This window comes from Heterodontus francisci, chromosome 30, assembly GCF_036365525.1.
Source record: "Heterodontus francisci isolate sHetFra1 chromosome 30, sHetFra1.hap1, whole genome shotgun sequence".
In the NCBI taxonomy this organism is placed as follows: domain Eukaryota; kingdom Metazoa; phylum Chordata; class Chondrichthyes; order Heterodontiformes; family Heterodontidae; genus Heterodontus; species Heterodontus francisci.
In genome coordinates, this window is record NC_090400.1 from 56,127,760 (window position 1) to 56,151,697 (window position 23,938).

A 23,938-nucleotide genomic window follows, 5' to 3' on the forward strand; every position below is an offset into this window, starting at 1 on the left:
ATGGATTTGGTAAGGGAAGTTCATGCCTTACTAACTTACTTGAATTTTTTTGAGGAAGTAACCAGGAGAATTGATGAGGGTAGCGCAGTGGATGTTGTCTATGCGGATTTTAGTAAGACATTTGACAAGGTCCTACATGGCAGACTGGTCAGAAAAGTAAAAGCCTATGGGATACAGGGGAATGTGGCGAGTTGGATCCAAAATTGGCTCAGTGACAGGAAACAATGGGTAATGTTTGACGGATGTTTTTGCAAATGGAAGGCAGTTTCCAGTGTCGTTCTGTGTTGGGTCCCTTGCTGTTTGTGGTATGTATTAATGATTTGGACTTAAATGTAGGAGGCATGATTGAGAAATTTGCAGATGTCACAAAAATTGGCGTAGTTGATAGAGAAGAGGATAGCTGTAGATTCCAGGTATCAATGCTTTGGTTGAGTGGATGGAAAAGTGGCAACTGGAATTCAATCTGGAGAAGTGTGAGGTAATGCATTTGGGGAGGGCAAACAAAGCCAGGGAATACACAATAAACAGGAGGATATTGAGAGGGGTAGAGGAAGTGAGAGACCTTGGAGTGAATGTCCACAGGTCCCTGAAGGTGGCAGGGCAGGTAGATAAAAGTGGTAAAGAAGGCATATGGGATGCTTTCCTTTTTTGGCTGAGGTATAGAATACAAAAGCAGGGATGTAATGCTGGAACTGTATAAAACGCTGGTTAGGCTACAGCTGGAGTATTGCGTACAGTTCTGGTCACCACGTTACAAGAAGGACATAATTGCTCTGGAGAGAGTACGGAGGATATTGACAAGAATGTTGACAGGGCTTGAAAATTGCAACTCAGGAAAAATTGGATCGGCTAGGATTGTTCTACTTAGAACAGAGGAGGCTGAGGGGTGACTTAATTGAGGTGTACAAAATTGAGGGTTCTGGATTGAGTAGACAGGAAGGACCTCTTTCCCCTAGCAGAGATGTCAGTTACCAGGGGACACAAATTTAAGGTAATTGGTAGGATTAGAAGGGACATGAGGAAAAACTTTTTCACCTAGCGGGTGGTGGGTGCTTGGAATTCACTGCCAGGTACGGTGGTGGAGGCAGAAACCCTCAACTGCACCTGAAGTGCCGTAACCTGCAAGGCTACGGACCAGGTGCTGGAAGATGGAATTAGATTGGGCGGCTAGTTTTTTTCAGCTGGCGCAGACATGATGGGCTGAATGGCCTCTTTCTATGCCATAACTTTTCTATGGTACCAAGTTCAGTGTCTGATGCTTGCTAGCTTATTGCAGCTGTAGTAACGGCAGGGGTGCTACATTTGGCTTCAATACCCCATAGTTTGTGGTGGATGGAAAACCAGAACTACACTTGGATTCAATGCTGTTGAGTTATGAGGGAAGCTGAGCTAGGATTCCTGCTCCATGAACTCTATGGGGGAATGCATGTCTGAATACTTGAACAAACTATTTCCTGGTGTATTCAATTGAAATGAAAAATAATTGTTAATAGGAGGGATACAGTGTGTCAGCAGAGGACTTGGATGGCTTATGAACCATGAAGGTGAAATTTTAGTAGTTTATAAAAACGTTTGAACTTGTGGTTTGTGGCCCCCTCCCTACACCCTGAGCTGATGAGATAACGACCCATGCTACTTTGTGACATAATATCCTGCTCATTGAGTAACAATCTGCTATAGATCAGTGCTAATCTGCACACCTGGTCTGTTTCTACTGTGAGTGACGTCATGATTAAAAGCACCATCTGGTGTACTAACCAGTACAGACCAGGTCTAAGATTCAGTCCTCCACTAGGGCAGAGTTTGGGATATTACAGTTTGGTTTGTGAGCTAAGAATGGGAAAATTCAACCAGGGTTCCCACTTCTATTGAATATGTGGTGGACAGGGTCCTACATGGTTAACTAACCTGTTGATAATTGGCAGAATTACACGTGAAGAATGGTTACTTGTGGAAAGGTACTGGGGGGCTGCTTCGGATGGGGTAGGGGAAACTGAATTCGCACACCAGTGTGAATTGGGGTGGGGATGGGAATCAATTCCTCCTGTCAGTTTACAAATTATACAATGCGATGTTTTGGAACTAGGACTTGCTAGAATCCTGCATATACTGGTGATGGATTGATGATGATCCAGCATCTTGTGTTGCTCTGAACTATTCAGCCACGTTCTGCCGGTGATAACTAAGTGTGGACTGAATTTTCCACTGGACCATCTGTCTTTAGATATACCTTTTTTAATTGGGCTGTGGTGAATGAAGCAGTATCACTTAACGTTCCTGGTAACTGAGCAACTCTTAATATTGAGTTGATTGCTGCAACAGGTCACTCGGAGAATGCTTATCCTTTTATAAGTTGTTTTTGAATATCATGTTCCCCTATTCTTACCTGACTCCCTTCGGTTTGATTTGCAGAGGAAATGGGGATCTTTGAATTACTGGATCCAGACGATGATCTCATAATTAACTTGCCAGCATCTCCATCCACATCTCCAGTACATTCACCAGGCTCTCATTATCCACACGGCGGTGACACCGGCAAGGTGAGGCTGTTGTGTCATCACATCTGTTGCCCTTTATTAAAATTTTCAGCCAATGGTTCAATAAATCACCACCAGATACAGGGGAGACTGGTGCATTTTAGTTCATTCATCAAGACTCTGCTGCCTTTCTTGCTTATTTCTCCCCAATATCAAGTTAAATAATTCCAAGGTTTTGCTTTGTTCCTGTAAGAGCTTTCCACATGTTGAGCTACCTCTGTGAAAAGAATAGCTTCTTGGTGTCCATCCTAAATTTGCTGTGTTTTGGTTTCACACTCTGCCCCTTTGTCCTAATGTCATGGTCTAGCTTATATTGATATTCTGGATGTACCCTTTTCTACATCATATGTTGTTGCTAGGTTTCCTTGCAATTGTCTCCATTTCCCTTTCTGTCCCCTCCCTTGCTCCCAGGTTGTCCTTGTTTTCCATGGATCCATAATGTGTCCTGATATTTAGTAAGTGGTACAGCATGACATCAGAACGTTGTAACAGTTGCCAAACTCCAATGTGAGTAAATTGCCTTGGGAAGAGTTTCTTCTAACTAGAGACCTCTGGGCTGTGATATGTTAACAAGATGGTGCTGGAAATCTGCCAAGAATTGAACTCTCTTTTCGTGCAGAATGCCATAAGCATTCTATAGGAAAGTTTTTCTATTCTGTTGAGGGTTGACCCTTAAGATGTTTGATTTTTTTTGTTTTGGGGCCATGTTAAATACTCTTTCTTTTTTACCTCCTTTTGTGTCATGACTCATGAAAACATTGATACTCTTACAACAAATCTCTACCTTCACTACACATTGCAGCGGTTCAAGAAGGCAGGCCACCACCACTTTCTTGAGGGCAACTAGCGATGGACAATGAAAATTCTAAGCATATGCTGCCTTACACTCTGCTGAAGGATAGACTGTAAAGAAATATATTATCTCAGGGTTATTCACTGGTTTTCAAAGGCCCATATTTCTTCAAACAAAACAGTTTGTTTCCAGGATAAATTTGCTCAATTACCACAAATAACCTGCTGCAATCTTTTAATTACTAGAACTAATTTGTTGCTTTTACGTTTTCAGGGCCAGTGCACAGACCGACAGGAATCTCATGATGAAGTAACCATTTTGCAGCAGCCCCTGGCACTAGGATATTTTGTCTCGACAGCTAAGGCCGGGCCACTTCCTGATTGGTTTTGGTCAGCCTGCCCTCAAGCACAGAACCAATGTCCGCTTTTCCTCAAGGTAACCCAACCCACTTTTTGCATGTGTTTTTCAGTAAACTTGGGGAGTTTGAAAGTCAGTTGGGACTCCTTTGAGTAAATTGCTGTTGAACCTTGCTGACCGTTAACTAGTAGCAAATGTTATCTGTAGAGCATTAAGTTGCTGTCCAATCTTAAGCTGCATCCCTGGTTAACTACTAAACAATGTATTTTAGCCCAGACACTGAATTGCTAGGAGTATATTTCTCTACTAGAACACAATCCTTTTTAAAATAGTGCTCCTGCTAATAAGTAAATACTGTTCCTCATAACTATTGTTTGTAATTTCCTCTCATCCACTGCCTCCTGCCCCTGGCCACCCCCATGCTGTTTAGCAAAGCTTTGGAACAAAAATCAAGTTTAGTAGGAGTGAAACATGGATGCTGCAGAGTTGCCCAAGTGAGGGGGCCAGGCAGTGATCCCTCTTGTTTTGGAATGACCGAAAGCATGAGATTTCACCTAACTGCTTCTATTTCTCTCTCAACATCTGTTGAGGAGAGATGCTGACAGTAGCTGGAGAGCAGGGATGTCAGCAAAGGAGAAACATATCACTTTCCTGGCCAGTGTACTTGAATGGTAAAATGCCGATTGTTGTAAAAGCCCATCTGGTTCACTAATATCCTTTTGGGGAAGGATATCTGCTGTCCTTACCTGGTCTGGCCTACATGTGACTCCAGACCCACAGCACAGTGGGCGGCACAGTGGCGCAGTGGTTAGCACCGCAGCCTCACAGCTCCAGGGACCCGGGTTCGATTCTGGGTACTGCCTGTGTGGAGTTTGCAAGTTCTCCCTGTGTCTGCGTGGGTTTTCTCCGGGTGCTCCGGTTTCCTCCCACAAGCCAAAAGACTTGCAGGTTGATAGGTAAATTGGCCATTATAAATTGTCACTAGTATAGGTAGGTGGTAGGGAAATATAGGGACAGGTGGGGATGTTTGGTAGGAATATGGGATTAGTGTAGGATTAGTATAAATGGGTGGTTGATGTTCGGCACAGACTCGGTGGGCCGAAGGGCCTGTTTCAGTGCTGTATCTCTAATCTAATCAATGTGGTTGACTCTTAAATGCTCTCTGAGAATTAAGGGCAATAGGGATGGGCAATAAATGCTGGCCTAGCCAGTGAAGCCCACGTCCCATGAACGAAAAAAAAAAGTTGATGGTGGGGGGATTCACCTCAAGTTGGAATCTTTTTAAATTCACTATATGATTAAATTCAAAGTAAGAAACTGCTTTTGAAATCTTAAAAAAACTGGTGCACCCATTACTGTGGTAACTTCAGAAATCATTTGCTGGCTGTAATTTTGTGTAATAAGGTTATGTTACACTGGTAACAATGACTGCTACCATCTAGTGGTGAATATAGTAATGAAATAACATGCTGAGTTGAACCATGTGTATATCTAACATTTACGTGAGTTTTAATTTCTTGGTTTTCAGGCCTCGTTGCACCTCCATGTGCCTTCAGTGCATTCGGATGAGTTGCTTCATAGTAAGCACTCTCACCCACTTGATTCAAACCAGACCTCTGATGTGCTCAGGTATGGGATGCTGCATTAGTTCATAGAGAGATACAGCACTGAAACAGGCCCTTCGGCCCACCGAGTCTGTGCCGACCAACAACCACCCATTTAGACTAATCCTACATTAATCCCATATTCCCTACCACATCCCCACCATTCTCCTACCACCGACCTACACTAGGGGCAATTTATAATGGCCAATTTACCTATCAACCTGCAAGTCTTTGGCTGGATTATTCTGGAATTAAATTAGAAGTAATTTTGGAGGGCTTAGTGTGCATTCAGATACTTCTCATTTTGTAAGTTATTGAATGTTTTCCCTACTTTTTAAAATTTAAAAGCAATGATCCCTTGTGGGGAAAATAAAATACCTGGCTGTACAATTGTACATAAATGCCCTGTCCTATGTGGGTTGTTTTGTGAAGGGAATTATTGGGATTTACGCAGAACTAAAGTGCTGGTAGATCTGAATGAATGCTGCACAGTGAGTAGTATCATCCTTCCTTCTGGTAAGGCATTAAACCAAGATCCCCACCTGTCTGTTTCCATGTTGCCGTATGAAGAAAAGCAGCAAGTTCTCAATAATGTTCTGACCAATGTTAACTCCTCATCCAGCACCCAACAGCATTTGGCCATTTATCACATTGCTGTTCTGTAGGATGTTAGTGATTGCACACAGTACTGCACTCTAAGTGTGCGAAACGATGTGTTTCAACTGTGTGCTCAGGAGCTATTTCGGAGGTAGCCTGACAGTTCACTTTTCTTGGTATTTGTTACTTCATGTAATTGCTTCACCAGGTTAACAAATGCCAATTTAATGTTTGTGGCCCGTGAAGTGCCAAAGAATGTGACCCAGAAATACAAAGAATTTGGACATCCCTGGGTTTGTAAACAGTTATTTTCTTGCTTTTTCTGTAAGTGGATTTCAAATTGTAAAATTCCTTAACTCTAGGTTTGTTCTCGAACAATACAATGCTCTTTCTTGGCTGACCTGTGACCCTGCCACCCAAGACCGCCGCTCCTGCCTCCCTGTTCATTTTGTGGTGCTGACACAGCTGTACAACTTCATCACGAGCATGTTGTAGACCTCGCAGGGAAGCTGCGAGGGATTCAGGACTAACTCTTGGAAAAGGGATATCATTTGAGAGGTTCATCGAGGGCAGGAAGGGAAGCGGACATTACTCATGGAGAACACGGAGGGATTCTTGGAATTGGGTCTGAAGGACCCCAGGATGCCCCCCTTAATTGCTTGGTGGGTTTGAAAGCCACAGGCAGTTATCCAAAAATGCCTGCATCTTAATTTATTGTAAGTTTTTAAATGTTGTATAAATTGTCTTATATTTTGTATTTTTTTTAATTTTTCAAGAAGGTTTATACTACCTTCAGGCTTTAAAGCATTTGTTGTACTAAAATATCTATAATCGTCTTAAGAGTTTGCAGTAGGTTGCTATAAAGTTGGGGGAGGGAGAGCAGCAAATATCTATTGGCTCAGTGTACATTTTAGTAGGGGTGGGGTTAGTGTTAACCATACCTTGTGTGTGGTGAAATCGCAGCGAAGCTGTGGATGCAGAGTACTTGTACAGTAAATATGTTCACTGTGTTTATAACTGAAAAGTACATCTTACAGCATTTCTTATCATGCATTGTGAAGCCAGCGCTAAAAAGTGGAGGGGGTGGTGGGGGGAAACGGGACTGAGGAGGGGGGTTGCTCTGATCAAGGTCAGTCCCAGTGACCTGCCTATTTGTATATAACAAAAAAAGTCAGTAACTTTAATTTGTTACTACTGTATAAAAAAGAAAAATTGTGCAGAATGGTAACTAAATTTTGTAGCAACTGAATTTTTTTCCAAAATTGAATCAATGCAATGCAGGTGTGTTGGTCTGTTGTAGTGTTAAGGTTTCTAGGCCCAGACTCTTATCATTGTCTGAACTTTAGTGGCTTTAGTAAATGGACCGCTTGACTGATCCAGGTACCACCTTCTTGAGAAAGTGACACTAGTGTGCTTTCTTGTTTTGTTCCCCTTACCTTTTTATATTGTGATTTAATAATCACCAGACTTGATATTTTTCCACAATTAGACTCCATAGCTCCTTGATCTATTTTTTGCATAAAATACAAGTCTTTTTGCCACTGTTAATTCATCACTGTGTACAATTATAGACCTCAGTTAAGATTTGGAATATTGAAAATTATTGGGACATCTGAACTTTTTTTAAAAAAAAAGCTTTAGCACTCAATTGTGGGTAACGTAGATTAAGATACAGTTCCTCAAGTGAGAGTAAATTTAAAAAAAAAAATCTGAACTTGCATCACTTCATTTCCCCTGTCATGTTACACTGAGTCTCTTGCAGGGGTTTTATTTTTGAGAAGTAATGTTTCTAAGTATTTTTAATGACTGGTCAATTTCCTATGTAGACACAGTGCCTTTCTTCTTAACTTAACATTTTTAAAAACATGCCTGAAGTAAAATATACAATTTCAATAAAATGATTTTAAGTGCAGCTAATTAAATGGCGTAAATAATTTGAAGCTAAAGTAAAGGGTGTATTTATTTTAGAAAGTTAAATTCAAAACTCTCACTTCAGAGGCATGTTTGCCTACAATGGAATTTGAAAGAAAAATCAAGAGTTGCTTCATGACTTATTTTATTATTAATCAATCTCCTGTGGTGGTGTTGTACATGGGGAGTCGAGACCAATTGTTGGCTCCAGCTGAAGGGTACAGAAGAGGATAATTGGACCAGGCCATGCAAATGTAATTCAATCCCCATTTTAAAGTCCCACGTTCTGTCCTTGTTTTTTTAATATATTCCTGTTATAAATTCTTGTGTCCATATGAAACTGTCTGGGAAAACATGTCGGGCTGTAATAATAATACCCTTCTGCCAGTAGTGATGCTATAATACTTCCACTTGGAGAGGAAGATGTAATTACAGCCTGTCAAATTTACATAGGCAGTTTCCCTTATAAATATGGACATAAGAACCTCTGAAAAAAGTTCACAGGAAGATGTGCAGATAGATTTCTAATTTTGTATTTCTGTATGTGTCTAACACAAACTCGACCATGAAGTTACTGTAAATAAAAGTACTATAACTGCTAAATGATATTTTAGCCTTGGCAGCAGTGAGATCAAAACAGTTTTGAATTGAAAATATTTTAAAAATAAATCCTAAAATCTCATAGGTTTACAAAATATGCCTCCAGCATCCATTAACTTAAAATTAATTTATTAAATTACCACTTGTCTGAGTTGTTTATATCTTGATAATTTCTGGAAGTCTTTGATCAGGTTTCTGTGAAATTTGATTAAAGTTGTTTCCTTGAGTTCTTTGAAGATGGGATTAATGAGAGCGCCTCTCTAGTACTGAAACATTTTGTTAGACAGTAACTCCTTGAAACCCTGATCGGCACTACTTTGTACAGTCCAATCCTTGAAAAATATAAGTTGTGCAAGAACACTAAAATGAGACCCAACACTTCAAGCCTTTCACATTCCATTGTTTCGGCTTTAATAAGTGTGCGCTTAACTTGTGAACACCCTAAATAATTTAACAAACTAAATTACTTTTTTTGGGAGGGAAAGAAAGTTTTTTTAATAAAGATTGCACTGAGCCTTAAATGCTAATACCTTCATGAATAGTGGGCACAGGAATTTTACAAGAACATGTTTCTACATTCATTACTAATGTACAGTGTAATCTCAGCCCATCCTCTACTCCTTGAACTGAAGGCACTCTTGTTTAAGCTGTTGAGCACCTGGCTCCCAGCCTTAAAATCAGCGAGTTGGAGTCTTGAGTCGTCAGCCTCTTGAGTTCTTCGACCTTTTTGCCTGACTTGAGCATTTTCTTCTCGTCACTGGACGAGACCGCTTGTAGCAGCAAGATATTCGCTTTCAAGTTTCTGCAAAGCCACGTGGGAAAGATGAGACCAGTGTGTTTTGACCAAAGCAGTATAGATAGGGTGCAAATGTGTATTAAATCTATAATAGAGTGTATGTTGTATTCAGACTTCCAAAAACCATCCCATCTATTGAGCACAATGATGAATTTGTGTACATTCTTGATACATTAAACCTTTAATGCAAATAAACTGAATACTTGCTGTAGAAGATGCAAGCAATTCAACTCTTCAGTTTTGTTAAATTCTAAAATCATTTTAGGTCATTTGAATCATGTCTTATGTTGTGGAATAGCCCTTCCTTCTTAAAATATCCCCAGCCAATCTTAACAATTATATCACAGAAGGACAGTGCTCTGCCCAATGTGCTTCTGTGGGTGCTAGTCCCACATTGGAGCTATCGGTACTAATCCCATTTCCTGCTCTTTCCCTGAACATTTCTTTGTATTTTATCTAGTTCCCCTTTAAATGCTGCAAGTGTTACCTTCCATGTTGAAATGTATAGCAGAATAAGCCCCAGTGCCATATTTGTATTTGTCATGGACAGTGTTTAGCTCTTAAAACAGGTGCACAGTGATTCCCTTGTTCATTTAATCTGTGTTTAAGCACACAATTCCAGAACAGAGCTGAGCTATAAAGGAATTGTTCTTGGGAACACTGACATTTGAAGAACTGCAATATCTGCACACTTCGTTCCTAAATATAGTATGTCAAAGATAAAAAAATTAAGTAAATTAAGTTTAATGTTTTCTCCCTTCCCCAGCATCCACCTGGCAACGTTGTGTTCATTTTCAAATTTTAGACCCCTCAGCCCACTAGTTCTGTATGAGAAGGTGGGTGCACAAATTGTTCAGAAGGCAAATAGTAGGCGATACCTCTGAACTCTGTGTACCTCCACTTGTCACAGGTTGTTTCGTCTCAAAGGCGAGATTGGTAACTATGCATGGGGAATAGCAGGCACTAAGCTGACCTCTACAATATGATACATTGGTACATTAAACATGCAGAGCTGTGAATGCTGTGTTTTTACTTCTCATTGATGCTGATCACAGGACATTAGTGAGTAGATATGTTACTACTTGCCCTACTGGCTTTAGCGCTGCTCTGCTCACCTTTTGGTTTCCATTGATGTTGCTTTACTTTGTCAAAACATTGGAATTTTTATTACAAAATTTACCTATTTTTAAATTTAGAACAGTAGGTAAAGGATTGTTCATAAAGCAGCAGTAAAAATATATATTTTGCTGTCAAATTTCAGTTCATTTAAATTTATAATTTTTTGAAGACCAGTTCTAGCAGCTGTGGGTTTTGTGAAATATTGTTTGCATTAATATTTACAATAATTGCAATCACTGTTTGCTTTAACTGGAAGACTTGGTCTTTTCCTGTACATCGCCACCTAAATTGTATTAGTTGTATTCATTGGCATTCTTGACACCTGATGCTTGTGCATGGCCTTGTGGTTACACAGTAGTTCTAAATAAATAGGTAACCATGGCTTTATTAAATGAGTGCATAAAAGTTGCATCACAGTGCAAGTTTTCTACTGTTACCCACAGTTTATTGCTAAGGTTGTTTTCCAATGTAGAGAAAAGCAGTCATTTAACTGGGTTGTCATTATAAGGTATGAATGCCTGAAAGCAGATGCTTTTCTCTATTGCCAGAGTTTGACTGTATGGTCCCTGCAGACCCTCTTCCCAATGTAGTTAATTTTTCCTGACCTCCCCGTCATGTTGAAACCAGGATCTGAAAGTGGTCCATTTCATTGTGCAAACACTAGCAATCCCAGTACTTTAATAATGCATTGCTTAAAAGTTTTTTTGTCTTATTTAAATTTCATAATTTAATCTTTTGTCAAAATATTTATAGATTTTTTGAGCTGAAATTGCAGTAGATTTTAAAAAAACTCCTTAAATTTTATTAATTGTTGGATTTTACAGAGTTGATGCCTTGCTTATTTTTTAAAAAGAGAAATATTGGGAGAATAATGTCATGTTTTACTGAACAGTTGGTTGCCTGTAACAGCTGGGCAAGCAGTGATGAAACCCCAGATGAGATGAGGACCAGTCCATTTTTTTTGTGTCCTACTTTGGTATAAGAACATCCTGCTTGCAAAGCTGCAGTTGTAGTTCCTTTTGAGTCTTTCAATGAATTATGAACAAATTTTAGTCTGGAGATTGTGGCAAACACTAAAAGCTACATACAGTCCAAAAAAAGCTTAAAGTACAAATTATGGTTGAATTGTTGAAAAGGTTTATACTTTTTAAACATTTTCAAATGAAAATAAATAATTTATTCATAATATTGGTATGACCCTGTTTTGTGTTTTCATTTCTCTACTTACTGCAGACTATTCAGAGAATGTATTGCATCTACCCTATTGAGATTGCAGAGCTAATATAGCTGGTATGACTATTTCTTGGTAGTATCACCTGCGTGGAAGTATCCTGTGAATTTAGTCACCTGAAACCTCATGTTTTCCAATTCCAACCTCCCTTCACTTTCCCAGTAAAAAGACTGGAGAGAGAGAAGTAATGATTAGTATCTAATGATTCTCGCTGCAGAAAGAAGCTTTTTTGACTTCTGGTGCTTGTTTATCACAATGATGCATAAATCTTTTTAATCATAATTAAGAGGGTGGCAACTGACTCATCAAATTACTGGGAGGGTAGAAGTGGATCACGGAGGGCTGTTGTGCTACAATAAAATTAAAATAGAACTTTCTATATGAGGTAATTCCAAAGTTGCATTTTGTACAGTTCCTTTCAATTCCCCAGGTGTACTTTCTAGCCAATGATTTACTTTTGAGGTTTAGCCAACATTGGTTGCCACATTTCCCAGCTAAACAATTTGCACTGTTTAACCTAGACACTAGAATGGGACTGCTCCCTGTGGAGTCATTCCTTTGATGCCATTCTTAATATGGTACCTCAACATTAGTTAAATTGGCATTGAAGTTTTTAACAGTTTTTAGATATTGTGCATTAAAGGGGATGATGATTCAGCTGTATTATCACAATTCAAACTCCTGTTTTTGCTTTAAAACTGATTAGGGGCAGCCTGCATGCAGATTTGCCTTTGCAGCAAGAGTAGAAAAAGGTGCAGAATTGACAGGCAAGCTTGGAGATTTAACTACTTGACTTCTAGTTTTAGAAGTCTAGGCATGAATTAAATTTGAAAAGCCTTTTCAAAGTTGCCCCATTCAATGTCCATATAAATGATATTACTATCATGCACTGCCTTCACCACTCCCTACTTTTTTTTCCTACTTTCCCTGTAAGGAATACTAAATTCCTTCACCACCTGCCTTTTATAAAAAGTATGAAGTAGTGTGTTATCTCTTCAACCTATGTTTTCCCTTCTTGAATGCTATTGATCCAGTTCCTTGATTGCATCAATTAATTCAATCAACTACTTTCCCTGGGAGTCTTGAGCTCAAGCCTTATATTTAATCTGCAGTGTTAAGAACTGTCATAAATAAAATATCAAGTGACATGGTACAGAAGCACTGTGGAAGGAGATAAATGTAGCAATGATCTGTTAACATGAAGCTATAGAAAACAGAAGAAATTGAAGACAGGGAGGTAAGGCATGCTAATATAAAATTGGCCCAATGCTTATTCAATATACAAAAGTTTCTTTGATACCACAATACTGAGACAAATTAATAGAAGTTTTAAAAATGCCTGGAAGGGAGATAGAAAATTATCTTTGAAAGAGAACATAAAAATGATCAAGTTCTGATTCTTGTGGCTATATTGTCAGGTAATTTTACATTTTGGATGTTATGTCTAAATGGGGATTCTTTATTACAAAGCAAGTATAATCTGCAGTTTTACTCATATATAAAGGATCCCCTCATGGGGGGGAAAAAATGTACATTTAAAAACTTTCTATGACAACATATTCAACTTACCACCACATCTAATGGTAGTCACATGCTGACATTGCAATCCAGTTCAGTATTTAAACAAAGATTGGATTCTTCACAAAGTATAACCAAATACATCTGGTTCTGATGCAAAGTTGCAGTTTCAAGTGTCCCAAACCATGCCAGTCACCACATTTTGTGGTAGCACCAAGTTGGAGCTGGTGTAGTGGCTCTCATCTTTTTGACATGCAGCTTTCTTGATTCTGATGCTAAACTCCAACAACAGCTGTATTTATTATCTCCAGAAATGTTGCTTCAACACGCTGGCACAGAAGCACATCAGGGTCCAAACTCTCTGGCGTGATCTCGCCCTTTTTAATCCTGTCTGAAGCTGCACTGCGGTAGAGGTCAGGGGTCACTTCCAACTTCTCCTTTAGATACTTAAGACCTGTGTAAAATATCTCCCATTGTGAATGAGCTAGAGTACTTACCATGAGACAATTAGTCATGTACTCAATTGTGTTCTTGAAATGTATAGGAGGAGGTACCCAATGCACCTCCAAAGCTGCTGGTTTACACAAATCTGGGGCCAGACAGTCTAGCTACCCTCCTTTTCAGGATCTGGCGAGGTCTAAAGCAAGTGTTGTATTTTCCACATTCCTGCAGTTAAAGCAGAAGCTATTTTTCCATGTTGTATTGCTTTCTCTTTCTCTCTTTCCCTCCCCTCCAGCCCTCTTTGCTCCTCTCCTGAAAGTGGAGACTCCTGTTTGGATATATTTTCATGTCCTCCAGTATCTCTCATTTTTCAGGGAGCTATCACTGAGACACATCAGGACTGAGCCTTATCCTATTGCCACACTTTCCAGTGCGTCATTAGCCGGAGACCAGGAACCTAGACTAAATACATTCATTTTTTTTTTTGTTTCCCTTTCCAACCCAAAGATGCTGAAGCCAATTGGACAACTCCAATTACTACTCCGCAACTACCTCAATACTGATTCAATCTTGTGTTCAGGGCACGCAAAGCATCATCTCCACTAATTGACAGAACTAAAGTTTAATTACATAATTTGATTTTTAGTTAATACTCAAATACATACGTGTAATGATGGGGTCAATATCCTGTGCCTGAGTGGCAATATGTGAGGCACAGACTTGTCCAGTCTGGATCAGTAATGAGGTTATGTCATCATATAGTGGAGGAAAAGCTCGGCAAAAAGACACCAAACATGGCAATGTAGGCATGAAGAAGGCAAACCGCTTAGCCTGAGTTAACACTACGAGGAGAAAACAGTACAACAGTGAATAATGCTTCAAAGTTTATTCATTGTGGAGGTTTTACTCTGCATATACCACTCTAACTATCAGCTTTCAACCTCCATTACAATGTCAACAAAATAAAGATACCAGTTAGTGTGCCTCTGAACACTGATAAACTTCAAATACCCTCAGACATGGAAGGCAGCTCACCACCACCTTCTCAAGGGCAATTGGCAATAGAAACACAGAAGGAGTAGGCCATTTGGCCCTTCGAGTCTGCTCTGCCGTTCAATATGATCCTGGCTGATCATCCAAACCAATAACCTGTTCCTCCCCATATCCCTTGATCCCATTAGCCCTAAGAACTATATCTAACTCTTGAATATATTTAATGATTTGGTCTCAACTGCTTTGTGGTCGAGAATTCCACAGGTTCACCACACTCTGGGTGAAGAAATCCCTCCTCATCTCAGTCCTAAATGGCTTACCCCTTATCCTTCAACTGTGACCCCGGGTCCTTGACTCCCCCACCATCGGGAACATCCTTCCTGCATCTAACAGTTAGAATTTTGTAGGTTTCTATGAGATCCCTGAAGCCAGCAATACCCACATCCCATGAACAAAAAAAAACAACCACTTGCTCCACCTGCATTGATTTGATTTTTTGATTTAGAGATACAGCACTGAAACAGGGCCTTCGGCCCACCGAGTCTGTGCCGACCATTAACCACCCATTTATACTAATCCTATATTCCCCTACCTATACTAGGGGCAATTTATAATGACCAATTTACCTATCAAACTGCAAGTCTTTTGGCTGTGGGAGGAAACCGGAGCACCCAGAGGAAACCCTCGCAGACACGGAGAACTTGCAAACTCCACACAGGCAGTACCCAGAATTGAACCCGGGTCGCTGGAGCTTGAGGCTGCGGTGCTAACCACTGTGCCGCCCATTGTCAATGTTTATTTAATAGAAGACCTACCACGGATGCATTCTTTTCCAAACGGTCAGAACTGTGGAACACATTACCCTGTCAGTTTTCCCCATCCTTCAATCTGCAGGCTTTAAAAAGCCCAGCATGAGAAGTGCCAATTTAGACATTCAGAGCAAATCCTAGAATTATTTATGATCAACATATGGTGACTTTGGCCACTGTCCCATAGATAGATGTTTCAGCAGGTGATTACCCCTCATTTTGAATTTTTGATCTTAATTTGTGCTTTCTGGAAAACAATAGGAAATGACTGGTACCTTCCCTCCAGGAGCAAATCTAGCATTCAACACACAATGGACTTGTGCAGGCTCTACAGAATGGTTCCGATCAGTGACAGCAGGGGTTACAAAGATGGATATGTACCCCTTTAAAAGGGGTTGAGCAAGGTCGATCTTGCAGATAATGAAATGCAGGCATATGCTCATATAAAGACTGTGATACATTTCATGCTAAAATTTAAAAAGGATATTTTAATGTCTTACCAGCAGTAGGGAACCTCACCTGTGAGTACTGTTCCCATGACATTGATGGATAACCGTGCTACACTGAGAGACTTGGGTAATGCATACTGGATACACAAGTGGGACAAAAGCTGAATGGCAAATATCTAAACAGAAAATGAGTTAGATTTTAAAAAAAATAACAAAAACATTTAGGGACCTGTGTATATAGTTACATTTCATTCGACAGTTACTGGTCAATTTAAACTGATTAGTACAGTGGGTTTACCTCAGGAACTTAGTTTTGGAGCTAGCATTGACTAATAGGACCCTGACAATTGGCACAGAGGAGACCTTCACAGCATCAGTACTGTTTTATGCAGTTTTCATGAAGTAAGAATCTATAGGATAAAATTGCTCAGTTCAACGCAAAACAGCAATAAGGCCCAAAGGACAGCTAGTGTAGAGAAATAAAAACAAACCTCAAACTCGGGAGCAGCACTGGCGTCAAGGCATGATTTTGGGGGAAGCTTTAATGTGCATTAAACCTATACAATGCCTGCATGGGAAAGTTGATGCCAACATTTCCACACCTTAAATGAATGCAAAAAACTTGAAAAAAACGTGACCACTTAACATGCAGAGACAGTTCAGCTCTCTTACATCTGAAAGTAGAAAGTACCGAATTTTTCTGGTGGTGTGGATTATTTTCCTTAATCAGTTTTAATGAAGTTCATGATGGTATAGTGGTTTTAAACACACTATTCACAAATTGGTCAAAGGTGGGTTTAAAGCCATGACTCTCCTTCTCCAGGTTGTCAGCTAAACTGGAAGTCTCTGTCTCTCTCACACAAACACAAGTTGGCTAGAGGCATAATCTGCAAGTCAGAGCTGAGTTGCTCCACTCCCTCCCTTTCTAGGAGACTTGGCATAAAACGGGCAGGAGCTAATTTTTGCTGGAATTTTTCTCACTTTGTGGTCAGAGGTAGTTTTTGGGAAAGGACAGGTAGTGATCGAAGTGCCATCTTAAGCAGTTCGTCACTTAAATTGAAATGTTAATTTGCAAGTGTTCTGCCATTCTGGAATTCAGGATGTCAGATTAAATCACACCCATATAAAGTATGTGCAGGATTACTAGATGGCAGTAAGAATACAGAATGTTATTGTAAATGTATTTCAACACTTAGTTTTTCTTTCACTCAGCCTGCCATTCATGCATACACGCAAACTGTGTGTGTGTGTGTGTGTGTGTGTGTGCACGAGAGAGATACAATAATTACATTTATAGATTGATAGTTATTGAATTACCTGTTTCTCCAGTTGTGGTTGTGCCAAGAGTTCTGGAATGAAATCCAGGCATATGTGAATGGAGGGAATTCCAGCCACAGTTAGGGGCAGCAGCTCACTCGGGTAACCCTGTGTAAACATCACCTAAATTAATATTCTCAAATTACCAAGACATAATGACCAGACAACAAAGTCTTTCTGAAATCTTGCTATATGGGAAAGGGAGAAATAAACTGGGGTAGAGGGCCAATCTTTGCCGGAGCCCAAAACCACTTCGAAGAGATGAGCCGGCTGCAAATTGTTATCCAAGTAGAGAGCAAATCTTTAAGACTCAATAATATATTTAAAATTACAAATGTTATTGCATAAACCTTTGCTTTTGTACCATGAAACCTTTTGCCAATTAATCTTTCCTGCCCTCAACCCATCGCAGACCTTCCCTTTTGTTCTTCTTCCCACCCTCCCCCCCTTTCACTTGCTCAAAACCTATTACATTTCTAGCTTTTCCAGTTCTGCTGAAAGATCACAGATCTGAAACATTAACTCTGTTGGTCTCTCCACAGATGTTGCCTGATCTGCTAAGTATTTCCAGTTTTCATTTCCAGCATGCACAGTATTTTGCTTTTGCATAAATCAATGTTTGATTTTCTAGCCCTCTTCTCCTGAAGGTGCTGCTAGTTTGAGTCCATGGTGCCCTGTGTTGGCTCACTCGGCCATTTCATGTGCACTGCACGAGTAAAAGCTTTTTGACCATGCAGCAGTGTCAGAATGCACCTGGATTTTACCCTCATCTGAGGTGTGCATTCATGCACTTTACAACACATGCCACTGGAAAAGAAACCCTTGGGAAGATTGAGGTCCGTCATGGCATTGGAACTGCCGTGTCTGCTGCAGGAATGCTACCACTGAACCAAGTGTTAGGTTGGCTCGCTGGTGAGATTAAGCACCACCGCAAGATCTGAACATGAGCTAGACTGACAATCCAATGTAGCACTTAGGCACTGTCTGAGGAGCTATCTTTTAGATGAGATTTTAAATGGAGGAACAATTTCCTTGTTCATGTGGATGTAAAACTATTCTCTGAGTAGGAGGGGAGTTCTCCCATTGCCCTGGGTAAGTTTTTGTCTCAACCACCACCAAAGAGATTAAGTGGTTATTCGTCTCACTGGACATTTGTGGCACTTTCTTTTATGTGAATTGACTGCCATATATGCCCATAAAACAGTGAGTACACTTGAGAAGTAATTCATTGGTTGTGCAGTGCTTTGGAACATAATGAGGATGTGAAAAGTGCGTTACAGAAACACAGAAAATTTACAGAACAGAAGGATGCCAGTCAACCCTGTCCAGGCTAGTTACAAAAAACACCGTTTCAGCCTAATTCCACTAACACCTTTTGGTCTTGTAGTCTGTGTAGCTCAGCTCTACACTGGTTGGTGAATTTTCCAACTAAGACATTGAGAGAGTGGTTTTTCTTTTCTAATAATAAACCAAATTATCTAGGATTCCCACTAAGATATCAGTTTCAAAGTATTACAGGGAGAAGGAAGTTCAACACTCAATAATACCTGTTCCAGTTAGTCTATTGCAAATGAATGTTTTAATGACAGGATAATTTTCCATGTGGTAAGAGCATGATGCCACGCCCTCACTTTTCCAGCAAGGTTGAGTTCAATTGGCTCAGCACACAGGACAAGCCATGACCAACTTGCTCGATGCCACTGTGTGTAATGAGACTGCACATTCTTGCTTTCTGGATTGTGTTTGTGGACTACAGCACATTTTTCAGCCAGAAGTATTAAATACAGAAGAGGGAAAGGAAGAAAAAAGGGAAATTGCAAGACAAAAAAACAGAAATAGCAATGAACAAACACAATCCTGAGCAGTACGTGGGGAATGCTGCACTGCCAGAGGTGCTGCCCTTTCTAAGAGACATCAAACTGAGGACCACCACTCCCCCCACCCCCCCCCCAAACAACACTGCCAGCTCTGGTGGTGTAGGTGGACAGTATAGATCCTGTGGCTCACTACTGTGTTCTCCTGGTGTTCTAACCAACATTCTTCCCTTAACCAATAGCACCAAAAACGATTAAACCAGTCAATCATCTCGTAGCTGTTGGGAGATGTTCCTGGCACATGTACCTGCCACATAACACAGCGTTTGCACTTAAAAAGCAATTTCTCCTGTGAAGCACTAACAAACTTGATGAGGCACCATATAAATGCAAGTATTAGAGTCATATTTGGCACAGGAGGCCATTCGGCCCATCGAGTCCATGCCGGCTTTCCACGGAGCTATGCTGTCAGTCCCACTCCCCGCTCGATCCCCATAGTCCTGCAAGTGTATTTCTCTCAACAGGCCATCCAACTTCCTCTTGAAGTCATTCACCAACCTTGTGGGCAGCGAGTTCCAGGTCATTACCACCTGTTGCATAAAAAAAGTGCCTCCTCATATTCCCCCTGCATCTTTTGCCCAAAACTTTCAATCCTTGTACCAGTTGTTAATGGGAACAGCTTTTCCTTGTTTAACTTATCGAAGTCTGTCATAATCCTGTACACTTCTATTAAATCTCCCCTCAATCTCCTTTATTCAGAGAACAAACCCAGCTTTTCCAACTTAACCTCATCACTAAAATCCCTCATCCCTGGAACCATTCTGGTAAATCTCCTCTGCACACTCTCAAGAACCCTCACATCCTTCCTGATGTGTGGTGACCAGAACTGGATGCAATAGTCTAGTTGAGGCCGATAAGTATATATTGCCTTTCCCTATTCCTTCTGTCAATCTGCATCACCTTACATCTGCCACCTGTCTGCCCATTCTGCTAGCCTATCTACGTCCTGTTGCAGGCGGTTCATATCATTGTCACTGGCCACAACTCCAAGTTTGGTGTCATCAGCAAATATTTAGATTCTACTCTGTATTCCAAGATCCAAGTCATTTATATACATCAAAAAAAAACACTGGTCCCAGCACTGGGGAACACCACTGTCTACCATCCTACAGTCTGAAAAGCAACGATTTACTACAACTTGCTGTAAATTACTTAAATATATAGTACTGACCTGAAAATGAACGAGTTTGGCAATATTTGGATCTGCAATAAACATCTGATGCAGGAGACAGCAGATGAGACACTGCACCTCCCGGACATTGCTAAGTAAAGTCTCCGGAGTGTTTTCCAAGGATTCAGAGAGACTGTTGGTTTGGTGCTGCTTCTTCAGGACCCTTCCTGCACCCCGAGACCTCTCCTCGTCAGTAGGTAAGCAGATCTCCAAAAGAATCTGAACGGCTGCACTGTCCTATAAGGAGAGTCCATTTACGTTAAGGCATCAGATTCACCTTCTTTAAGTAACCAAAACAAAAAATTGCCATATTATGTAAAGGCCATGCAAAAATAAATTTTTAGTTCAATTCAACTGGATACTATTACTGGGACTTTATATATCTCAGCATAACCACACTTTAAAGAGTTATGATCTAGAATGCGCTGCCTGAAAGGGTGCTGGATGCAGATGCAATAATAACTTTCAAAAAGGCAACTGATAAATACTTGAAGAGGGAAATATTTGTAGGGCTACTTGGGACTAATTGGACAGTTCTTTCAAAGAGCCGGCACAGGCATGATGGGCTGAATGGCCTCGAGTTGTGTTATTCTAGGCTTCTGATTTTTTTTTTTTGGTAAGTGGGGATTGGGGCTGGCTTTCAGTTAAAGTTGGCTTTACATACGAACATATGAATTAGGAGCAGGAGTAGGCCACTCGACCCCTCGCGCCTGCCCCACCATTCAATAACTTCATGGCTGATCTGATTACTCCACATTTCAACCTACCCCCGATAACCTTCTACCCCCCTTGTTGATCAAGAATCTATCTACCTCTGCCTTAAAAATATTCAAAGACTTTACTTCCACTGCCTTTTGAGGAACAGAATTCCAAAGACCCGACCCTCAGAGAAAGGAAATTCTCTTCCTCTCTAACCAATCTTCTATCCATGCCAATATGTTACCTCCTACACCATGAGCTTTTATTTTCTGCAATAACCTTTGATATGGCACCTTATCAAATGCCTTTTGAAAATCTAAGTACAGTACATCCACTGGTTCCCCTTTATCCACAGCACATGTAACTCTCTCAAAGAACTCCAATAAATTGGTTAAACAGGATTTCCCTTTCACAAAACCATGTTGACGCTGCCTGATTACCTTGAATTTTTCTAAATGCCTTCCTATAATATCTTTAATAATAGCTTCTAACATTTTCCCTAAGACAGATGTTAAGCTAACTGGCCTGTAGTTTCCTGCTTTCTGTCTCCCTCCCTTTTTGAATAAAGGAGTTACATTCGCTATTTTCCAATTGAAAGGAACCTTCCCCAAATCTAGGGAATTTTGGAAAATTAAAACTAACGCATCAACTATCTCACTAGCCACTTCTTTTAACACACTAGGATGAAGTCCATTAGGACCCGGGGACTCATCAGCCCGCAGCTCCAACAATTTGTTCAGTACCACTTCCCTGGTGATTTTGGAGGGATCAACTTCCCAACCAGCTCCAGATAATCCTGCTAACCAATACTCTGGACCACAGTCCTCTGTGCGGGCAAACTCCGAACTTTTAAGCTGATTAACCCAAGGTACCTCTATAATCATATTCAGAAATATGGGCGGCACAGTGGCGCAGTGGTTAGCACCGCAGCCTCACAGCTCCAGCGACGCGGGTTCAATTCTGGGTACTGCATGTGCGGAGTTTGCAAGTTCTCCCTGCGTCTGCGTGGGTTTTCGCCGGGTGCTCCGGTTTCCTCCCACCATCAAAGACTTGCAAGTTGATAGGTAAATTGGCCATTATAAATTGCCCCTAGTGTAGGTAGGTGATAGGGGAATATAGGGACAGGTGGGGATATGGTAGGAATATGGGATTAGTGTAGGATTAGTATAAATGGGTGGTTGATGGTCGGCACAGACTCAGAGGGCCGAAGGGCCTGTTTCAGTGCTGTATCTCTAAATAAAAAAGAAATAAAATAAAATGAAACCCCCAAACCTGGTCTCTGAGCTACCTTCACCCATGTTCTGCAGTGACAGAGAGAGAGAGCATGCATTTTACATCAGGCAAACTAACAAATTGTGACTTTCTCAGCAGTTTGGTTTGGAGAAACAAATGGGGGTTTCTGTGTGGGTCTGATAATTGGCTTCGTTTTTGTACCACCCTGCTCTGATTTTCATTCTTCCAGGCTTCAGTCTATTCTAGGACTAACACTGCTTCATAACGGAGGATGCAGAATACTCACTTTGGAACACATACCAAATTATATCTGAGATGCTGCGGCACTGATCATCTGACTCCTGTGTTTTTACCTGGGCTGATAACAAAGCGTTTTTCAGCTCCTCTTTTGTGACCTCTGGGGCTTCAGGTTGTCCCACAACTCCCATGGTGTTATTCTGATACGGTTTGCTGTCCTGATCCACGTTCTCCTTGAGGTGAGCACTCAGGTAGGCCTTTGAAGCCAGAAGGTAACCATTGAGCATATGCAGCGTAATGTCCATTAGTGGAGGGCACCTGGGGTTAAGACACAAACAAAAAAAGGCACTGAAACAACTGGACTGCTGTAAACATGGAACAACACATGTCTAGCCAAACAATAAGTATTTGTTTGATTTTCATGTTTCAATGAAACCTGGGTAACTTGAATCTGAAATTAGAATTTTACTCTTAGGGTCACTGAAGGCCAAACACCATAATCATTCCAAATATCACAACCCACAGACATTGCTATGGAGATGCACCAAGAACTCTGAGAATACTTACTTAGTACAATGCACAGCAAACCTGATAAGAACCCAAGATCCCAGAGCTCTGCATAAACACAGGAACATAGGAGGAGTAGTAGGCCATTCAGCCCATCGAGCCTGCCCCGCCATTCAATATCATGGCTGATCATCCCCTTTCATGTCTTTTTCCCACACTATCCCCATATCCCTTTATGTCATTGACAGATTTCTTGATACCAATCTCTGCTTTAAACATACTCAATGACTGAGCTTCCACAGCCCTCCATAGTAGAGAATTCCAAAGATTCACAACCCTCTGAGTAAAGAAATTTCTCCTCATCTCTGTCCAAAGTGGTTTCCCCCTTATTTTGAAATTGTGTCCCCTGGTTCTAGACTCCTCAACCAGGGGAAACGTCTTACCTGCATCTACCCTGTCTATCCCTTGAAGTAGTTTCTAGGTTTCAATGAGATCACCTCTCATTCTTCAAGACTCTAGAGAATACAGGCCCAGTTTCCCCAAACTCTCTCCAAAGGACAGTCCTTCCATCCTAGGAATAAGTCTGGTTAACCTTCGTTGCACTCCCTCTATGGCAATAATATCCTTCCGAAGGTAAGGGGAACAAACTGCACACGGTACTCCAGGTAGGTCTAACCAAGGTTCCATACAATTGAAGCAATACTTCGCTACTCCTGTATTCAAATCCTCTTGCAATAAAGGCTAACATACCATTCGCCTTCCTGACTGCTTGCTGCACCTGCCTGTTAGCTTTCAGTGACTTATTGACGAGGACACCCTGGTCCCTTTGTACATCTACACTTTCAAAGCTCTTACCATTTAAGAATTACTCTGCACATCTGTTCCTCTTACCAAAGTGGATAACCTCACATTTTTCCACATTATATCCCATCTGCCATGTTCTTGCCCACTCACTAAGTCTGTCCAAATCCCCTTGAAGCTGTTCAATAAGATCATGGCTGATCTGCTTTAACTCCTCTTTCGTGCCAGCTTCTCAAAGCCCTCAACTCCCTAATATTTCAAAAATCTATCTACACCCTCTTTAAATACTTTCAGTGACCTAGCCTCCACAACTCTCTGGGGTAGAGAATTCTAGACATTCACTA

General features: G+C 40.8%; 2 protein-coding genes across 6 annotated transcripts in view; one reads left to right on the forward strand and one right to left on the reverse strand.

Moving 5' to 3' along the window:
- Positions 1 to 11,502, forward strand: part of med13a (mediator complex subunit 13a) — a 178,956-nt gene extending 167,454 nt beyond the window's left edge. For both annotated transcript variants that reach the window (XM_068010720.1, XM_068010721.1), the window contains exons 28-31: positions 2,413 to 2,540; positions 3,604 to 3,765; positions 5,216 to 5,316; positions 6,251 to 11,502. In XM_068010720.1, coding sequence (XP_067866821.1) covers positions 2,413 to 2,540; positions 3,604 to 3,765; positions 5,216 to 5,316; positions 6,251 to 6,383 — 524 coding nt within the window. In that variant the 3' untranslated portion in view covers positions 6,384 to 11,502. The remainder of the gene's footprint in view (positions 1 to 2,412; positions 2,541 to 3,603; positions 3,766 to 5,215; positions 5,317 to 6,250) is intronic.
- The window catches only part of ints2 (integrator complex subunit 2), a 70,223-nt gene continuing 55,071 nt past the window's right edge, over positions 8,787 to 23,938 (reverse strand). For 3 of the 4 annotated variants that reach the window (XM_068010736.1, XM_068010733.1, XM_068010735.1), the window contains 6 exons: positions 22,403 to 22,604; positions 20,118 to 20,354; positions 17,073 to 17,180; positions 15,826 to 15,931; positions 14,170 to 14,346; positions 8,787 to 13,517 (listed from right to left, as the gene is read on the reverse strand). In XM_068010736.1, the coding sequence (XP_067866837.1) occupies positions 13,339 to 13,517; positions 14,170 to 14,346; positions 15,826 to 15,931; positions 17,073 to 17,180; positions 20,118 to 20,354; positions 22,403 to 22,604 (1,009 nt within the window). In that variant the 3' untranslated portion in view covers positions 8,787 to 13,338. The remainder of the gene's footprint in view (positions 13,518 to 14,169; positions 14,347 to 15,825; positions 15,932 to 17,072; positions 17,181 to 20,117; positions 20,355 to 22,402; positions 22,605 to 23,938) is intronic. The other variant, XM_068010734.1, reaches the window with a different exon arrangement.